This window comes from Aphis gossypii, chromosome 1 (assembly GCF_020184175.1).
Source record: "Aphis gossypii isolate Hap1 chromosome 1, ASM2018417v2, whole genome shotgun sequence".
NCBI classification, from domain to species: domain Eukaryota; kingdom Metazoa; phylum Arthropoda; class Insecta; order Hemiptera; family Aphididae; genus Aphis; species Aphis gossypii.
Window position 1 is genome coordinate 58,583,618 of NC_065530.1, and position 20,959 is coordinate 58,604,576.

The 20,959-nt window shown below is 26.8% G+C and overlaps 2 protein-coding genes across 10 annotated transcripts; one reads left to right on the top strand and one right to left on the bottom strand.

Moving 5' to 3' along the window:
• Positions 1-1,675: 1,675 nt before the first annotated feature.
• LOC114122224 (tetratricopeptide repeat protein 7B) lies at positions 1,676-7,867 on the top strand. 3 transcript variants are annotated; one of them, XM_027984816.2, is made up of 17 exons: positions 1,676-1,807; positions 2,219-2,348; positions 3,326-3,477; positions 3,543-3,711; positions 3,798-4,010; positions 4,071-4,197; positions 4,261-4,385; positions 4,448-4,559; positions 4,633-4,780; positions 4,855-5,043; positions 5,101-5,279; positions 5,376-5,658; positions 5,732-5,873; positions 5,947-6,173; positions 7,124-7,228; positions 7,290-7,381; positions 7,450-7,867. In XM_027984816.2, the coding sequence occupies exons 2-17, from the start codon at positions 2,234-2,236 to the stop codon at positions 7,580-7,582; spliced, it is 2,511 nt and encodes an 836-aa protein (XP_027840617.1). In that variant the 5' UTR covers positions 1,676-1,807; positions 2,219-2,233; the 3' UTR covers positions 7,583-7,867. The 3 variants fall into 3 exon arrangements, with proteins under 3 accessions (XP_027840617.1, XP_050057328.1, XP_027840618.1); XM_050201371.1 differs by having other exon boundaries at positions 1,713-2,348; XM_027984817.2 differs by having other exon boundaries at positions 1,713-2,348; positions 3,798-4,004.
• A 1,509-nt stretch (positions 7,868-9,376) lies between these two features.
• Positions 9,377-19,003, bottom strand: LOC114122225 (probable methylthioribulose-1-phosphate dehydratase). Of its 7 annotated transcripts, XM_050201383.1 has the most exons (13): positions 18,906-19,003; positions 18,378-18,456; positions 14,139-14,235; positions 13,941-14,072; positions 13,736-13,866; positions 12,390-12,469; positions 12,180-12,246; positions 11,290-11,397; positions 10,472-10,596; positions 10,101-10,261; positions 9,928-10,034; positions 9,660-9,862; positions 9,377-9,591 (listed from the first exon to the last, which is right to left on the bottom strand). In XM_050201383.1, the coding sequence occupies exons 1-13, from the start codon at positions 18,986-18,988 to the stop codon at positions 9,531-9,533; spliced, it is 1,434 nt and encodes a 477-aa protein (XP_050057340.1). In that variant the 5' UTR covers positions 18,989-19,003; the 3' UTR covers positions 9,377-9,530. The 7 variants fall into 7 exon arrangements, with proteins under 7 accessions (XP_050057340.1, XP_050057338.1, XP_027840620.2 ...); XM_050201381.1 differs by having other exon boundaries at positions 13,941-14,235; XM_027984819.2 differs by lacking the exons at positions 18,378-18,456; positions 18,906-19,003 and adding an exon at positions 17,525-17,813.
• Between the last annotated feature and the right edge of the window lie 1,956 nt (positions 19,004-20,959).

Genomic DNA, 20,959 nt, shown 5'->3' on the forward strand with positions numbered 1-20,959 from the left:
TTTTGAAAATTAAATCATGTAAGGAAAATGCCAATCTAAATAACTGGTAAAATTTTCAAGTATCTACGACTTATACTTTTTGAATAATAACAAATATTTAAAATCGTTATTAAGGATAAATCGTTATCGTTACGCGATTTCGTAAAAATTTTAAATTCAAACGCACTTAAAATTTTTTCTATAATGATGCTTCGAGTTTTCTCTATAGCTAATTGAAGAAAAACCTATGAAAAACTTAGTGTTGTGTTTTCAATTCTTAGTTATTAACACAAAAAATTTTATGATTTTTCAACTTCAAAATTACTTTCAAATTTTCGCGTTTTCGACAGATTTCGTAAAAATTTGAACTATAAACGCTTATAAAAAAAAATTGTGACTAACGATTTTTAATTTTTTTTAGCTACAATAAGAAGAACTCATAAGGAACCTTGTATTAAATTTTCAAGTTTTTTTTGGTCATCCAAATTTTTTTTACCGACACTTCAAAAAAAAATTCGCATAAAAATCGAAAATTTCAGTGGTCTATAAATAACTCAAAAAAAGTCAAACAAAAATTTAACTGTATATAGATAACACTAACATAAACATTTGGTGAAAATTTCAAGTATTTACAGTGATTAGTTTTTGAATTACAATACCATATAAAAAAATCAATTCGGTCGAAAACTGGTTTTGCGTAAAAATTCCCGTTTTTCCGTCCTTTTTTTTTTTAATTTTCTCGATTTTTTTGAAAACTGTTGGAAAATGTTTACTTTTTACCTCTATGATGCACCAAGGATATTCACTTTTTCATCGGAAACCACCTCCGAAGTTTGAAATTGAAGCATTATTTCGACTAGTTATGCTGTACACAGACACAAAAAAAAAAAACATACATCATTGTAAAATCAATACATTCATCACTCCGTTCAGAATCTAAAATGGTTTAAAAACTAAGAAAATGCTCTAAAATCGTCAAATATTGCCCTAATAATGCATGTAAGGTTAATTTTGTCGAAAAATGCAAAAAAAAGATTACCTACTTTAAAATAATCAGTATCACCCAAAACACATTTTATACTTACAGAGTAACGTTTCAAATCACCAGAATAAAGATACCTTTGCATCAAAATCCCAGCCCTGGCTTATTATACTATTCTATACTTCTATAGACTATAATAGTATAATACCTATTGATTATCTCCATAATGGCATAATGAATGGCAACTGGCAAGATGCTATAAGCATAGACTACTAACTAGTTAATAGGTCTATGGCTATAAGACCTTTTCAATAAAAAATTGCATACCTATACATTAGAAACGGACTACAGTTATTCTTATTATAGTAAAACTTAAATATAATAAAAACGGTTTATATATCTTAAATCATGCTACTAGGTAGGTATATTGCAAAATAATATGAACATTGCACGATACATCACTACTGTAAAGGGTTCAACATCATTGTCATCCAGCAGATAGCTCTATGATGAAAATAATTTTTGGTCGTTGTTGGTCGGTCGATGCCCGATGGTCTCATCAATCATCATAGATAATAATATAATATAATATTATGGTCTCAACTTACTTCCGTAGTGGTATAGTTGTTGTCACGTGATGTTTTTGTTATTATTTTTTATAATTTTTTCCGCACTATCAATCTGTCTCTCTCTTCTCAATGGATTGTAAAAATCTCAATCGTTTCTTATCATTAACGGCACCGCAGTCACAGTATAGTGCACTAGAGCGTGTGCTCGCTGGTTTGCGTATATTATGCGTGTGACAAAAATCATTCGTTTCGTAATTCGTAATCGACTTTCGACGAGGTACAACTTTACAAGTATTCCATATTATAGGTAGTATAATATAGGGCTGTTCACTTTTTTTGCTTGTCAGTATGAAGTAGGTGGACATTTTACTTTGGAATATCGTCATATCGTGATTTATGACCTTGAACCGATTACTTACTTGTTTGTAATTAATAATATTAATAATATTATTATTATCACTATAGCCTGACATGTAGTGAAGTTTATTGGATTGTGAATCCATGTATTATTTATGATTACTATTCAATTCATTACCAGTATGGCGTATTATACCGATTTTAGGATTTCTTATTGTTATTGCATTTAAAATTTAAAATAATTTACAAACGCATTCAGGTAGTGAAACCTGAAATTTCACAAGGTTTTCACTATTTTTTTAATTTTCAAATACGGTGATCTGTTTAAAAGACACATATCGGCGCAATGTCTAGTAAAAATGTGAAAAGCACTAGGGTCGAGTCAGAATTAGCCGGATGTCGAGAAGAAGGAAATTGGTCAAAGATATTGGAGCTTGTCGAACAATTGTCTTCTGGAAAAGGCAAGTATATTCAGATATAATATATACATAAATACTATATATAATTATAGGTATCTCAAAACCATCTAAATTGACAACGGTTGGCTAATAATTATCTGAAAATAAATTTATTGTAGTACAAATGCATGATAATATGCCTAATGATTTAGTAATAAAATGTTGACAAGATAATTAGACATAGGAAAATGAATAGGATTGTAGAAGTTGTAAAACTGAGTTATGTATTAAAAATTAATGATAAAGAGAGAAAAAGTTTAGATTTTTATCATTATAATAGGAGCCATTAAGGTAATATTCAAGTGGTGCCGAACTACTTTTTAGTAGATAGTGTAAATATATATTTTAACCACTCGACCCTACCTAGACACCCTCAAAAATATTATTTCCATTTGACCATTAATGATCAATGTATTATTATCTTCATGCTAAATAATTACCTACTTCTAAGTAAGTTATTCAAAATTATATAGACCCAATATTTTACCACCTCTAATTTTAAGTGGTGCGAATGCACTATCTTAAGTATGTATTCGGTGCCATTCGAAAAATAATTTCAGAACACTAACAAACAGGATAGTGCACTATGTAGATTTATTTTTTGTGAATTTTTGATTATAAAAAAAGTACATTTATTTATAAATTATATATAGTTAGTGAAATTATTGTTGAACAAATTAATATTAACATTACAATAGGTTATAATTTGTTTTACCACAATACTTATAAATACTTAACTACTATAATTTGACTGTATAGACATTTAATTTAATTAAGAGTATCAATGCAACTTTTATTATATCTATTATCTATTTAGTTAATATTAAATAATTCACAATTGTACTGTACTAAGTCAATTTATATTAAGATAGACATCTTGTATGTTTCTATAATTTGTTATAAGGGATTTTCCTGTAAATTATAATAAATAAGTAAATAATTATTATGCTTGTATAATTTATAATTTCTTCTGTTTTTAGCAATGCTCTACAACTTAATGGTTGGAGAAGCAAGATTAGAAATGTTTTTAGAGGAATACCCTCCTATTGAGAGCAATATTGCAAAAGCTTGTAGTGGTCTTATTGAAGCCAAATCATACTTAACCGAATCAATTAGTGAACTCTCTACGCAAGTAATAAATTAGTATTAATATTGGTATAATGTGTACTTTACTAACTTAATTCAAATTATTTCCAGTCTGGCTTGAGTATTGATAGTCATATGTTGCTTGCTAAACTATGTTATGCTTGTGGTGATTATGACAAAGCAATGGAACATTGTACAGAAGCCAAGTTGAACTCAATATTACAAACAGAATTACAAATTCGAAACATTAGGATATTGTCAGAGTCATTTGCAGTAAAAGGTAAGTTAAGCTTATTCAACATTTTACTGAAAGTAACTAGTTTAAACATAATTGTCATTGTATTAGTTTTATAATTATGATCATAGGCTTGTGTCAAGAAAAGTTAAGACCAGTTTCCAGTTCTCGTTTTAAAAAAACAGAATGGATTGAAGGTGTTATTAAAAACTATGAGCAGGCGGCCAATTTAGGCATATTGTATTTACAAGAACTGGACAACAAAGAAAATCAACTCATGTTGCCATCACCACTTGGTGGTAATGCACCGTTAATTACAAATAACAATTCTACATCTGGTACAGGTATTTTTTTTTTATTCTTACTTTAATATACTAAATGTTTGATATACATTTCTTTTAAAGGTTCTCATTCTCCACAGCCTGTAAACATGACACATTCTCTGAGTATCTTAGTAGAGACAGCTATTTTGAAATTACCTCAGTTGCTTATTGAGAGTTCAAACTATGCTGGTGCTATTACAACATTCAGGTAAAGCAATGAGTAAATTTACTTACATAAAGTAGACACTTACAACTTATGGATTTTGCTTAGGAGTATATTATCATCTTGTGAAGCTCATGGTAGTCATTCCATTAGACTTATTTTAACATATCAATTTGCTGAATTTCTTTTACGCAAAGTCTCTCCAAAATACTATTCACTTCCAACTCAAAGTAGTAAGTTCTTCTTATGAAAAATTTAAATAAAAAATGTAATTTGATTTTAACTATTATTTTAGCTCCCTCTAAAAAACAGTCATCAAATTTAAGGAAACCAAAAAAATATAATTCTATTAACATGTTTATGCCTAGAAGCGAACATGAAGAAGTAATATTATTGCTTATTATAAGGTAATTATAATTAGGTATTACTAATTATTTAAAAAATAATTTTAAATTTACAAACTATACTATTTAACAATAGTGAAGCAATGGCAGCAAGAAATGCCGTACTTAGTCAATCTCCAGAGTTTAAAGAAGCAAGAATTAGAGCTTTTAGTTTGGCCACAGCCATTTACGATCTGCTTACCTTTGCGCTAGTTCTTTGGGGTCAATATAATATGTTGTATGAGGTTAGTTTTTATTTGTATGTATTCTACTATACCTAATTTTAATTATTATCCATAAACATATAAAATTTGATTAGTCTTTTGAACGTGCAATGAAATTTTCTGCTGATGATGCTCATGTTTGGATGCAACAAGCTTTATGTCTTGAAGCTGCTGGTCGTCATATTAAAGCTTTGGAAGTATTAACTCAAGTCATATATATGCAACCTAAAGCAATTGTTCCATGTTTATTAGCTGCTCGTATTTGTTATCAACACTTATTTAAGGTTAACATTATAAATTAGACTAATTTGAAAAAATATAAATAATAATCTTGAATTTAGATGGAAGAAGGTTTAAGTTGGAGTCAGGAAGCTCTTAAAAGAGAAAAAATGCATTCGGAAAATTTACTATCAAGATGCAATCTGTACATAGGGATTGGAGCACAATGTATGGCATTGACTTCATTTTTGAAATCAGTCAAAGATAAATATCATGCTCTATGCCTTGAATCTCTTACAAAGTACTATTTTTTTTAATTTAAATTAATATATATTATTTTTCAAATTTAATTATTGTTTATATATAATATGTATTTATTTATAAATTATTAATTTAGAGCACAGCAATTGGACCCCAATGATCATTTAGTTTATTATTATTTGGCATTTTATTATGCTTGTTTGGCTAAAGTGCCTGAAGCTACTACCAAAGTACGTCAAGCATTAGCATTGAATCCTGAACACACACCATCATTACAATTAGCTATTTTATTGTTAAGTGCTCAGAAAAAAATCAATGAAGCCAAATCTCTTTTAGAATCATCTTTAGAAGATTTTCCTGATCATATTGGTTTATTATTCATCAGAGCCAGGATTGAATTGCAGACAGAAGCTTCTGATGTAATTAAAATACTTGACTAATATTATAGCATAATATTTGTTTAACTTTTATTTTTTGCATATGTTTTAAAAGGTTGCACTTGTGACAGCTAAACACATGCTTTCTATGTGCAAAGCTTCTTCTGCTAGCAACGAAGGTTCTCCTTCTATCGAACATACTGATACTCGCAGTATTTTTCAGCTTTACACCACTGAACTCTCAGACAAAGATTCAAGTAATACACATATTCGTACAGTTGTTTAATATTTGTATTAATTATAAAATATAACATAATGCTTATTGAGTAGATTCTTTGGGGCCAGCACGTATTGAACAAGCCTTATCAGAAGTAGCGTCTTCTATTAGTTCACTGGTACCCCAACGACCTGTAACCAATACGGTGTGGCATACACAGCAAAATGTTTGGTTACTTTTAGCCGAGATATACTTATCCCAAGAACAATTTGATTCAGCAAATAATTGTTTATTGGAAGCAGCCAGTATTTTTCCATTATCACACCACATCATGTTTATGGTAAATGTGCTTCATATATCACTTTAAACTGAAGTTGATAGATTTACTCTTTCTTATGTAGATTACTTATTAGGCATAGATTTTTTTTGTTTTAATATGTTAAAATAATATTTGTTTGCATTTATATTGTTATGATTCAGTTTCAGACTATATTTTTTTAAATACTGATGTGTGTGTAATTTTACTGCAATAGAAAACAATTATAGATAGTATATTTTTTTATTTATTGTATGGCTGAAAGATAGTACAGATGAGCTAAGATCAAAGTATAGTATTATTAAAATAGTGGCATATTTAGGATTTGGGACTGGAGTGGCACGGTTCAGCAGTTGATTGCAATTCATAGCAAAGTGCAAAAAATATGTGGTTCTCACAACCACCAATTTCCTGTGCTGTCGTCCGATTGCTCCATTCATTTTTGAACTAGGTCTTACTTTACTAGGAGTGAAGACCTCACACATCTCTTGAAGAAGGGGGATAATATCATGTGTACAGAGATATATACATAGATAAATAGATTACGTGATCTCCCTACTACCCACTTGTGATAAACATTGACAAAGACCTTGAGATCGTTTCATTGAACAATGAAAAAAATAAAATATTTTGGATCTTTTTAATGGGAAAGATATAATTAAAATTGTTTTTCCCAAACACTCTAGCATTTTGTTATCTGCAGATAAAATAATAAATGAAAAAAAACAACTTTAACCATGTAAATATAAACTAAAAAAGAGGTCAAAAGGAGAGTTATATCTCCCAAATCATTCTACATAAATATACCGCTGACTAATAGTTCTATCTTAAATTATGGAATTTACTAAGGCTCTACACGCTGTATGTAAATTCTTAAACTTCACATAATTCCTGTAATTACAAATCATATACTTTTATATTTACTATAATTTATTTACTTATAATAACTTATTTCTCCTACTATATGGATACAGAGAGGATTATTTCATGAAAAAAGAAACGAGTTCAATGAAGCAAAACAATGCTATCAAAATGCAGTTACAGTTCATCCGGCTCATTTAAAAAGCTTACAACATTTGGTAATTATATAAATGTAATATCATGCAGTTATATTTTTATTACAGTAATTTTATTATACAGGGTTTGATGTACCATTATCTGGGAAGTGATAGATTGGCTGAAAAGACATTAAGAGATGCTGCAAAAATTAATCCTTATGCTCCTGAAACATGGTATGTTCATTTTCACATAAATTAAATATATTGTCCAATGTTTGTAGTTATTTCAGTTATCATTACAGGTATAATTTGGGGAAAGTTTTGGAGAGTTTAGGTGAGACTGACAGTGCCACGGACAGTATGGCCACTGCTCTGCAAGTAGAAATGGTCTGTCCAATAATGCAATACACGAGCATTCCTTTACCATTTGATTAAAACTATTATTTTTTTTTTTATATTATATATAATAAATTATTGTTCTTAAACTGTATGGGTTACTGATAAGCAGACAAAAAGTAATTATAAAAAGGAAGAAAGGGGTTACTGGTTACCAAGTAATATTATTTATTAAACAGGTTAACATACTTGTTAGTTAGCAGTATTAAATGATTATAGTTTATAGTTTTACTTTTTATTTATCTCATTTGACTAAGCTTGTTATGTTATTTGATCAAATCTTTGTTGTTTATTAATAAATGTAGCAGTTTCGTTTATCTATAATTTTGGGTTTACTTAAAAGAAGAACCATCATGTGATTGATGTCTAATCACTTAATAATTTATAGCAATGGTCATCAGTCGGAAACAGGTAGACTGCAAAAGCAGAAAACTGGACCATTATAACATCACTATTAGATTGTGTAATTAATATTATAATGAATGACAAAATAATGTTTTTGTCTGGGCCTTGTTTATTTACTATTTTAATCAACCAGACTCCAATAGCAATTATTTATCGAGTCCTGGTTTAGAGGAACCAATTAAATAAAAACAATGTATTTTATATTAAAAAAAAAAATACATTTAGGAAATCTTAAATGGCTTAGACTATATAAACTAAAGATAACTAACTATAAAATTAGTTTATTTGGTCGAAGAGGTAGAAACACTGTATCAAATACAGTAACAGTTATAATATATAGATAACTATACAGCCAATGTAATGATATAGTACCAAGGTGTTATACTATTATCACTTCTTAAGTTATTAAATTAAACTATCAAAATAAGTAAATACTCAATTAGTATAATTAAACTTTTCTTATTACATATTACACTTTCAATATCAATGATTACAATCATTTTTGCTCGGTTTTTTACTCAATAATGAGATACACTCAGCAACCTACTTAAAATTTTTTTTCACTTATTCTCATGTAGTGTTCTTATATCAATCTTTAAATTAATATTATTATTATATTATTATTTATTAATATGAAAACAATAAATAATGTTTCTTTGTTGACCGTTTTTTTTTTGTTTGCTGGATGTCGATCCCCAAGAACGTATTTAAATATAGCTCACTTGTTTGAAAATTTTGGTCATCCCTGACAAAGTGATTCTTTAATCAAGCAACACTCATCATTTCGTCTGAACATAATGTAAAATAAATATATTTTCAAAAACATAAATAATAGATTTTGAAATAAAGAGTGTTGTTTGATAAAAATATCACCTTGTAAATACATATGTGTTTATTGTAACTATTTGTAGCGCATGATGTTAATTAACAATATTGATTTTAGAGAATAACAAAAGATATAGTTTATAAATACATACATAAATTATTGGGATGGTAATTATTTTTTATCATAGGTGTTATTTGAAATCTTACGGTTAAAATGAAAATTTTTTTTGTTTTGGATCCAATTGCAGAGACAAAGATTTCAATCTAAAGTTAGGAGTATTATAAATATAAAATTGATTTACACTACACTAGCAGCAAATCAATACCCTAAGATATTAAAGTTTTAGGTAGAACTAGATTAAATATTTCAATTAATAGGTATATTTAAAAAAATTATATGTGCACTATTACTAATTTAAAATTCTAAGAATTTAATGTTGCTATATAGAAATAGAATAAAATGTGATAATTAGATGCTTATATGCCTGAATAGACTAATTTACAAACTAGGCCTTAATGTTCTAAATAATAAATATTTATATCCTTAAGAATGATAAAACGATACATAATAATTCACTATGTATTAATGAATAACAAAATACATTTTAAGAAGACCTTTTTATATTATTAAATAATATACAAAACAAATATATTTAGTCACAAAATAAATAAAAAAGTTGATCTTCAATAGCCTCTGGATAGCTCCCAATTGCTTTCCAGTAAGGTGAAGTCTACAAGCATGGGTGGTATAATTTGTTTAACCCTTGTTTAGCTTCCTAAAAATTGTTTCTTTAAACAATTTTTCGTAACATTCTAATCTAAAAATCCATTAAAAAAAAATAAGTAATTTATTTTCTTTGTATCAAATGAAAAAGTTTATACTGACTGTGTTTTAGCCATTATCCAATCACTGCCCCACACATACATTCCATGGTTACGGACCAAAACTGCAGAAGTACTGGGGTATTTTGTTAATGCCATTTTAAAAGTATCAACTAAGTCTTTCTCATATTTTGAATTTTCAATTATTGGTATGATAAGCTCTTCATTATTATCATAGAATTTTTTCGTTTGTTCATTGAAAATTCCCTACACAACATTTATAAACATTAATCAATCTATTAAATTATCATATTATAATGATTTTTACTTACTTTAATCATTTCTAAACCAGTTATCTTAACTTCATTTTCTGGTATTAAGAAACATAGGTTAACTGCTTTAGATGAATGTACATGAATCACTGCTCCTGCATTGCGCTCTAAATTTGTTTACAAAGATTATTTCTGAGAAAACATAAATAAATTTAATGATTTTTTTAACTTACCATAATAGGCGCACATGAAAATAGGAGTGCATTGACTTTTAGACAATTTTTTTTCAGGTGGTGGAACTATAATATCTTCACCATCTAAATTCTGAACGAATAAATCGTCAGGTCGAATTCTTTCCTTTTGAACACCAGAAGGTGCAATAAAAATTTGGTCACTAATACATCAAAAAAAGTTGTTATTACATTTCTAAAAATGGTATTGTAATTTTTAAATTAATTATACTTTAATAGAAATATTAGTAAATTATATGTAGTTATAGAATGTGATAAAAAAATAATAAGCATATTATTTTAAATTATGTTATTCTGTTATATTTATATTTTTTTTTTTTAGAAAATTAAGACGTTCAATAATAACTATGTACTTGTATTTAATGCTTATGCCACCTCCAGTGCCAGTTACCCATCCTTTATAATAAAATTGTCGACATAACTCTGGAATTAAATAACGAGGGTGAGTTTCTAAATCCTCCTTTTTAGAATCATTCTCCTGAAATATAAATTATAATTATGTGCAACTTAAACTATACAAAAAAATAACTAAATTTAATCAATCCTAATAGGAGAAATAAAATTTAGTTGCTACAAAAAAATAAAATCTTCAATAAAATTCTATTAAGATTTTTTGTGTCCAAATTGTATAAAACAAAATTACCGACTTCAATACATAACTAATTAAATATAATTCAATAATTTTTGTCATTTATCATAAAAGCATGTTTTTAATACTTACATTTAAAAGAACTGTTGAGGGTAAAGAATACATTGGTTTACCATCATCAAAATTATTAGAAACAAAATTATCCATGATATATTAATATATAACTTAAATAAGAAAATTTTTGAATGCAGTTGTTTCTTATTATGCTGAACACAGATATCTAAAATTTTTCGTTATCTCAAACTGAACTTAAATCCCCACAAACCTACTAAAATATCATTACAATAGAATTCAATATCTCAACAGTTCTCCTTGAGATTTTACATAACAAGTATTGTATTACAATTGAAGTGTTCAATTTATCTTATCAACAAAAGACTAATTTATTTTTAACATTGAATTTATCATAGGTTATCTTTTATAAATACAATAGATAAATTGTCCAATAACTTTAACCCATAAATATACTAATCAAGTAACCTTTAAACATATTTTTAAGATTATTTTAAGCTTTTAACCTACAATTAACATTTTCTCTTCGTGATTAGATCCATCTAGCAGTCGGTCACCATTATAATTTGTTTCAGTAGGTTGCTGGTTAGGAGTGGTCTGTTCAGTGGATGGTCCTGCCTAAATAAATATACCTTAATTAATAAAATATTCTATAGAGGTTTTCCTAATGAAAAATAATAAAATATCTTTAAATAAAGAACAATTTATTATTGATCATCATTTCAAGAAATCAAGTACTTAAATAAGCTATGTAAATTAATAATTTTGTATTGTAAAAATATTATTAATGCATTTTAAATACAGTAAATATTTTATTATATTAATAAAATGAACTGATCGTAGATACATTATATAACAAAACAGTAAATTAAATGTGTAATTATAAAATAATTGATAAAAATAAAAATATTATTTGTTATTATTTTATGTTTGCAATTATATAGATAACGTAGGAATAACAAAATTTTTTTATCATAACAGAATTTTTTTATATAACTTAATAGTTAATTAATCCAAACAGTTTTCATGTTGTTTTACCACATTTCTTTTATTTAATTATTTCTGTATCTTTAAAGTTGAAAAAGTGACAGTCTGAAATCAAGTATGTTACAATATAGAGTAAAAATAATAAATTGTCAACCAATAGATTTATTTTACACAGTAATATTTGACAGTAAAGTATCAGAAAAAATAAACATCTTATAACCATTTAAAACCAGTTCTATGAAGAAGTATGATAATAGATCATTTCACTCCAATATTTAAGCAAAACATACAAAATTAGAACTGCTAAGGTTATATTTTAGCAAGGTAAGCCAAGGTAAGACAGAGAAAACATTATGCAGCCTGCGAGTATGACATCCTTTTAAAGTCTGATTAAATTACGTTAGTTTGCCTACCTTATCAGCCAATGTTGAATTAACATCTGAGATATTGTCAGCAAAAAATGAGCTTATACGCTGGTCTCTGCAAATAATTAAAAGATTAAAAGTCATTATATAAAAATATTTTTTATTTTAGAAATTTAAAACAGAAAAAAAATATAATAATTATAAGTATGCAATACTTTTAACACTACTTTTACCATTATTATAATTTTAATTTCTTACTTGTTCATCGCTGCTAAACGTTCAGCTTCTTCCACAGCTTTATTCCATTTAGACTTTAATTTACTACGAGAAATTTGTGTCTGAATTCAACAAAAAATAAATTGTATTAAATATATATATTTCAAAAACATTATTTGACTGTTGCTCAATATTTAATTTGTTTATTCATAAATCTATAAATTAGTGAACAAGCTGTATAACCCAATTTTTTAAGAGAAAAATTTAACACAAAACATGATACTATAGTAATAATAATTAAAACTGTCGGGATTTTGAAAGCCTCTCACATAACACATAACTTGTCTGTTTAGTAACTAATTTTTAACTTATAAGTACTGATAATGAAAATGTATTATACTTATAAAATGTTTCCCTATACTCTTTATAAGGCTTAGGACTTTTTAACCAATGCCACCTTTCATTTCTACAAACTCTTTAAAATTTTTAACTTTATTGATATAACCTGAATATTGATTATGATTTTACGCAGAACTATTACATTAATAGTTTGGTCACCATCACAGTAAAATCTAAATTAATTATCTGCAATGGCATTAAGTGAAAAATAAAAAATAAATTCAATCAAATGTAATTTTATTTTTATATATTAATTATAGTATACATTTTGGTGCAGTGGTTCCCTAACTTTTTTGATTCACACATCCACAAAAATAAAATTTTTTTATCTCACCTCCCTTGAATAAATAAAACATTTTTTATTAATGTAGATATAGTACTATACCAGTGTTTCTTAACCTTTTTCGAATGATGGAACATTTAAAATTGTATAAGGTTTTCGTGGAACACAGCCATAAAATAAAATAGTAATTATATTATTTTTTTAAATTGTTTAATATATTAAACAATAAATGTATAGCATAAGACAGTTTGAAAATATGTTAGTAAAACATCTTATATCTTGGTGTTTTGTTTTAAAAGTTAAAAGTTAAGAGAATGAAATTAGAAATACTAAATAAAATTTTTTTCAGTGATTTTAAAATTTTGTCAGAACACTTATATTAAGTCTACGGAACACCGGTTAAGAACCACTGTATTATACAAGTAGTTAATATAATAATATAATATTTAGTACCTACAGACTTCTAAAAATAATTAATATAGCTTTCATTTAGAGCTTTAGGGATTCTTAATACTGAATGTGATCTGGCCACTATCACTAGTAGGTCACTTATCACAAGTCTCATTAAAAATAATTTTTTAAATAGAAAATACATTTAATTTTTTGACTAAATCATAACCTTATCCAAAGCATATAAATTATGTATTGTTTAAATTGTTAATATTCATAATAACAAATTATTAATATTTAAAAAGTATTGACTCACTGAAAGTTTTGGATTTTCAGCTAAAATTTCTTCTTTACTAGAGAATTTTATTATCTGTTTTATTTTTATCCAATTTCTTCTATGAGCGTCATTACAGTAGTAGATATGCAACATAGGTACCATATTGTTATCTAAGACATAATCATAAATAATTAAAGCTACAACTGTTTAATTCAATTAAATACTTAATTTAAACTAAACATACTTTTAGTAAACTTATTTGTCTCTGGGTCCATAATCACAATTCCTGGCCATAGCGGATACTTTCCGGTCTTAGCCCACACCATATCTCCAATGCTAAATCCATTTCTTTTTCCATCATTGGAATTATTTAAGACTGTTGGAGAGGATTTTCCATTGCTTTTTTTGTTCAATATTAAATTTATTGTGTTATAAGACTCACCCAAAGATAAATCGAGCTCTTCATTAAATTTCCTCTTATTAGATACTCGACCATATCTGCTTTTTTTTAAATCCTCTGTCTTTGCCATTTCTTTAATCTAGATTAATATAAATCATATGATAAAATAATAGAAAAACTGTACTAATAAATTAAGAAATGTTAAATCATAGGAGTGTATTGTGTATAGTCTTTAAACAGAGAAAAGAATCTCTTTTACAAATAGGGAATAACATTTTGTAAATACATACAAATTTCTTGATTTTCTGTTTATAGGTACATGATACATTATAAGTAATTTTATTCATTTTATAATTTCACATGAAATAATGATTATTTACAGTAAATTTTTAATGTTTAAATGATCTTGATACTAATATAGTTTAATTATATTTTATTTTAACACGTTAGTTGCATAGCATATATGAGTATACTTGTCGTAATACTGAAAAAATGATTATACAAGTTTTCAAAAATTTTAAAATGAAATTAATTAAATATTAACAAAAAAATTTCACATAATTTATGGTAGATAATAAAATCTTATTAATTATTTATATTGCTTACCAAATTATAGTGAATTTAATAATGAGGAAAATTTCGCCAATTGATGTCATTCATTAAATGTAAGCAATGTTAATTAATGTCATTTGGCCTCATTCACAATTAATGTTTAAGTTATACACTTGTACTAAAATATTTTAACATAATATTATAACCTTTAATTTTTTCTAAAAAATAAACTTCAACCTAAATAATAATTGATTTGTTTAAACAAATACATAGAAAAGAAAATTCTTTTCAGTAATCTTTGTTTTCTAGGATTTATTTGTTTGAACTGATGAAGCCCTGGGTTTCCTACAACCAGGGCTTAAATAATTATTTTCATGTTAAAAGTTCATGAATGAAAAATACTCATGTATACTATTTTTTTTTTTTTTTCATTAAGTTTTGTAAGATTTTGCTATTTTACCAGTCGTCCCTATTTGTAATTATGAGTTTTTTACAAGTTATACTATTTTAAAGACAAAACAAAAAGTACTATCATATTAATAACTTGTAACAGGTATAGTAGCAAAATCTACTACAACTTTTACTTAATAATTTTCTTTTTAAAAATCTAGCCAGAATACATTAATTTAGTTGATGTACATGGAACAATGAATACTTTTTAAAAATTTAATCTTAGCAATAAGATATTCACGACTCACGAGATATAAAATAAATATTGTAGCACTTATTATTGTATGTAAGGAATTGGTTTGGGTACAATTCTAAATTAAGTACTATTATCATACAAAAATTGTCTTGATTATACCAATTTATAAACTTATTTATTTATCAAAGGTTAAGTTAGGTTATAATCCTACACTGCTACAACTTTCAGCTCTTCAGAATTGGATACCAAAATGTGCTTGTCATAGTTTGTTTACATTTTCAAGCACTTAGGCACATGTTTATTCAAATATTTATTATTCTTTATAGAACATGTATCAATAATAAATCAATTCCCTGATAAATAATGATCTATGACTTAACCCAGAAGTTCTTAACCTTTTTTGAATGACGGAACACTTAACATTTTATGAGGTTTTTGCGGAACACGGTCGTAAAATAAAACAGTAATTATATTAATTTTTTAATTGTTTAATAAATTAAACAATAAATGTATACCATAAAACCGTTTGCAAATATGTTTGTAAAACATCTTACTTATATCATTGTGTTTTGTTTTAAAAGTCAAAATGTTAAGAGAATGAAAATAGAAATACTAAGTAAATTTTTTTTTCACTGATTTTAAAATTTTGTTGGAACACATATTAAGTTCACGGAACACCGGTAAAGAACCACTGGCTTAACCAGACATATTAATTTATATATATTTTAGAAATAAGAGCTGCAATATGATCAAAAGAGAAATTTACTTAAGTTGTCATGACTTCAGTAAAGATTATTGTTGGAACTAAGGAAGATAGACTAATGCTATAGGTTATAAAACTACTTATCATTAGATTATTGGCATATAGAAATATTACTTAAATCTATGTCATTTATAATTTTTAAGATAATACATTAATATCTAATAATTTTTGTAATTTACTGATCATAAATGACACATTTTTATATTTTAATATTAATATTGTCTATCACCAGATGCTTACCAAAAAAAGCAATCAACCATCTCATACCCATTTTTAATTCTGTATTAAAACTTCCAATTCTATGGGAATTTTCTACTATTATTACGGTTCCCAAACCTAATAAATCTCTTGATACTGTATTTCTATTCGCGATTCACAGCAGGTTACCTAATCACCATAAACCCACTAATAAAAAATCTAGCAGTCCCTACGATTCTTGGTAATCCTGCTAGACGTCTTAAATGTAATTGGAGCTATGACCTGCTAGATGCATGAAATTTAGCATATAAATCTAAATGAATATTCAAAATAGGTAGTGCCATCAAGGAGTGGCTTCTTCCGTCAAACTACTCATGTTATTATTTCTTTAACAAATTTGCTTGTTGTTCCTATGAAAAGATTGTAAATATCAAGTAAAAATAAAAAATATATTGTCTTTAATCCTGCATCATGTAAAATCACTTTAGGCTACATGCTGAATCAAAGCATATACTAGAACTTAAATGAAAAAATTGTTTTACTAATCTATTGATTCTGCAAATTGAATGATTTCCACAAAAGAGTTTTATTCTACAACTTAGGTTTGATGGCACTCCTGAAAAATCATGCAATTATACGTATTTTTTTTTTTCAAAGAAAAAGAAAAGCGACAAAATAGAAACATTTTTTTATGCATTAGATATATTTATTTATTTTAAACAAAAAATGGCATTAGTTATAGCCACTATAAGTATATTTAAATAATACATTGAAAGATAACATAGATCATTAACAAAGTCTACATACTTATAAGAAATAATGCTGTCTCTAATCATTCTAGTTAATGATATATTTTTTTCAAAAGCAATTAAAATTTTTTTCTGACATGGTTCTATCATGTATTTGAACACTTAAATTGTTCTAAACTTGATAATTAGCTTAATTCATATATAGTATGAACCAAGATTCATAGGTATGATTAAGTCAAAGGGAGAGCACACGATACTTTAATCCAACAAGGCTAACAAATGTATATATTGACTTTATTTATCGTCCAAATATCATTTTAAGTGTAACCAAATTATCATCCCTTTGGTATATTGATATGAAACGAACAAACACAATACATATTATAATATAAACAACAAGTCAATTTGGCTCCATAAACCTATCCAGTGTCAGGATAAAATTACTTTATAATTTAAAATTTAACTATTTACATACAACATGAATACAAATAATTTAAAAACTGACTAAGTGTATACATACTGATTGATTAATTGAAATTGATGAATGGATGATTTGTATAGTATTATGTTTACTGTTTAGATTAGTTTACGCAGATATTAGAACGTCTTAACACTTTAAACATAACTAATTTAACACTATAGAAGATCGTTAACACGTCTCAGTATGACACCTACACCCTAACATTAAACCTTAATAAAATACTAATTTACTTCTCAAAACTCACAGTTCTCAAAATGATCACATCAATTCACAAAAAGAACTAGAGAAAATTAACTCACCTAAACGGCGAAAACAGAAAAATATAAATGTAAAATAGATAGGTATGGGAATTTGAAAATGATTGTTTAATGTTTCCTTAACAAAAATAATCAGGCTGTTCTTTTCAACTAAAAATTATTTCCCTAAATAATAGGTATCACTGTTAACAATTCAATACATTTATAAAATATATAAAAGTAACCTACGATATACATAAATTACTATTAACCACGGACTAAGATATACTAAATAATTAATAATTAAACATAAGAATTAATTATTATTTAATATTAATTTTGTCAGTGATTGTCGTACTGTCGTACAGTATGTCAGTGTCACGGATTTTTTCATTGTTGAAAATAGAATTGTTATTTATTACCACCAGGTAGCGCTGAGGCTCAAAAAGGAATATCCCTCCGTACACCCGTCAACACTATACCTTTTTCTGACCGCGTTATCGTGTTCGTTGCCAGTCCTGTAATCTGTATATCTTAGTCCGTGCTATTAACTTATAACTACCACACGAACTGCGAAGCACGAAATACAATATTTGAATCCGATTATCGATACAGTCGATACACAACAATATTTACACTAATACTGTAATACGTACTCTTAGTTTTAGCTCAAAACTCTGGCAATCGCGTGAACGCAATGTAGGACAACTAGGGCTAGATCCTTCCCCGATATTTCTGTAACAAATAAAATCGTTTTTATAATATATTATCACAGGGTTTTTAAATATACATAATATAAAACAACTTTTTATAAAATTTATTTTTTTTAATAATCATTAAATTCAAAGATTTTCTTGGATCATGCTAAACCAAATCCACCAAAGGTTAGGTTAGGTTAGGTTTCTAAATTCTAAAAAGATTCTAATTCTAAATTACGAATAACATGGAAAATATGGATTCAGCAGATTTCATTTTGTACAATTTAAAATTATAAACCTCATACTAGTCATATTATATAATTAATGTGTTGTGTTATATCAGTGGCGGCTCGTGGTGTGTAATTCTTGTAAGTTAATTAGAAAAAAAAAATTAAGTCTTTATCTAAAATATTATTGTAGTTCGATAATCGATACAATATATTGAAAAATTTATACCAAGTTTAAGAAAATAATTTATATACTTACCTACGAATATAATATCTAATAATTTGCGTAAATTGTAACCTGTTATAAATTGTATTAATTAATAAAAAAGAAAAATTTAACATTGTTATTTATGAATTCATGTCGAAAATTCAAAATACGATCAAGTGCTGGTTACCGCCACCGGGTGCAGGAGCGGATCTAGAAATCACAAATAGCCCCCCCCCCAGCTTATTAACAAAAAATGAAAAATAAAGAATTTGTTATAAGTATTTTTTAAAGTAATTTCATTTTATATAACTTAAAATACGGCCAAAGTGGGAGGCTAAAGCCCCTTAGCCCCCTCAGATGTGCGCTTTACACAAATACACAATACACCATTAACCTTATAGCTTTTAGTTCTTTGCTTATAGGTATAATATAGTATCATGGTCTATGCAATACAGTGTTCTGATTGAGCACACCAAATTATGTGTATTTATTACATACTTCAATAAATTATAGGAGTAATATTTTCGGGTATAATATATCTAAGGGAACACAATATTTTTTAAATTAATACAATGTAATACGATAAATTATTAGAATTAAAAATAATAGTATAAAAATTGTGTAAAAAATTGAAAATCCATTTTTACTATGGTATCTTTATCAAGTTATGTGCTGTGTAGTGTGTACAAACTTGCACATCTAGGTACGAGCTACCAGTGCCGGCGGAAGGCATGCGCGACCGCACAGGGACAGGGTGACAATTTTTTTTGGAATTTTAAGGGCGACATTGTTTATAAATAAAAATATATAAATTATATAAGGGGAGCATAATATTATAATTGGCACAGAGAAGTGAAAAACCTGGCACCGGTACTGCTGCTAGCCACTGTTTAATACACTTCAGTACCACACATAATATGACTTTATAATGATTTTTGGGTTAATTTCTTATTTCATATTGAGTAATACATACTTTTTTATGTGCCCCTCTAACGAGTGAGTCTGAACCGACAAACAGCCAATTTTTATTGTTGGTTAAAATTTCACAGTTTTATCGTAATATTTATTAATTTGAAATATATTATAAAATCACAGATCAGATTATTTTGTTCTTTGTAACAATATCGAGGGCAAGACACACGAATACACGATGCAAACAGAAAAAATTATAATTCACTGTCTTACTGCAGTACCCGTGATTGATAACGATTAAATGATGTATTGATGTAGCCCGATAAAAGTTTAGAGCCCGTGGTTCAATAGTTCAGTAGTTGATTTGTTACTACAGTGATCTTAATTTGTGGTAAATACCAAATAGCTGTTACCTAATGGCTAATTGGTTTTATTGAATTGACATTTCACAATATATCCAATCAATGGTTCGATAATATGTATGTGTTACTAAAAATAACAATTAACATTGGATTTCTCGGAAACGTGGGTATTTCACTGTTTTTCATATTCACAAAAACTAATGTTATCTATAAATTAATAACACTGTATCATACAGTGGAACCTCAATAAGTCGAAAAAAATTCTGTTCTCATGCGAAAATCTCGAGAAAAAAAGCTATAGATAAATCGAACATATTGTGCTCCGAATATTGACGTATTATGACGGATATTTTCTTGATAATGATGATTTTTTCTATTTTTTTTACGCGTGTGCGGTAATCTTATATACTTAAACCTTTAATATATACTTACATTTTAAAAACTTTCTTAAGTCAAATTTTTTTTTCTAAAACCTTAGTAGGTAACTCAAAAACCTTACTAAGTCGAAACCTCGATACGTCGAAAAAAATTGCATTTTCTTTGAATTTCGACTAATCGAGGTTCCACTGTCTATTTATAATCAATATTAATAATTATAATTTATATAAATATCAATAATTATTGTTATGTAGAGATCTACATCGTGGTAATACCCAAGAAAAGATAGATTTATTATACATTTTTACCTCCACTAGTTTTCAATATTTTACCATTTTTACGTATAAATATATTTCTTTGCGCATTGCACGAATAATACATTTAAATGATCAAAATATTTTTTAATTTTTCTGCATTCTGCAATAGTCACTTAAACAATGTTATGTATAATGC

Coding starts and splice junctions, on each gene's coding strand:
- LOC114122225 (XM_050201381.1), bottom strand. CDS start 18,988: ATGTTAAATTTTTCTTTTTTATTAATTAATACAATTTATAACAGGTTA. Junction 13,867..13,940: donor GACAAATAAGTTTACTAAAA/GTATGTTTAGTT, acceptor ATTATGTCTTAG/ATAACAATATGGTACCTATG. Junction 10,597..11,289: donor ACGAAGAGAAAATGTTAATT/GTAGGTTAAAAG, acceptor TTTATATTTCAG/GAGAATGATTCTAAAAAGGA.
- LOC114122224 (XM_027984816.2), top strand. CDS start 2,234: ATGTCTAGTAAAAATGTGAAAAGCACTAGGGTCGAGTCAGAATTAGCC. Junction 4,198..4,260: donor GGTGCTATTACAACATTCAG/GTAAAGCAATGA, acceptor GATTTTGCTTAG/GAGTATATTATCATCTTGTG. Junction 6,174..7,123: donor CACACCACATCATGTTTATG/GTAAATGTGCTT, acceptor ATATGGATACAG/AGAGGATTATTTCATGAAAA.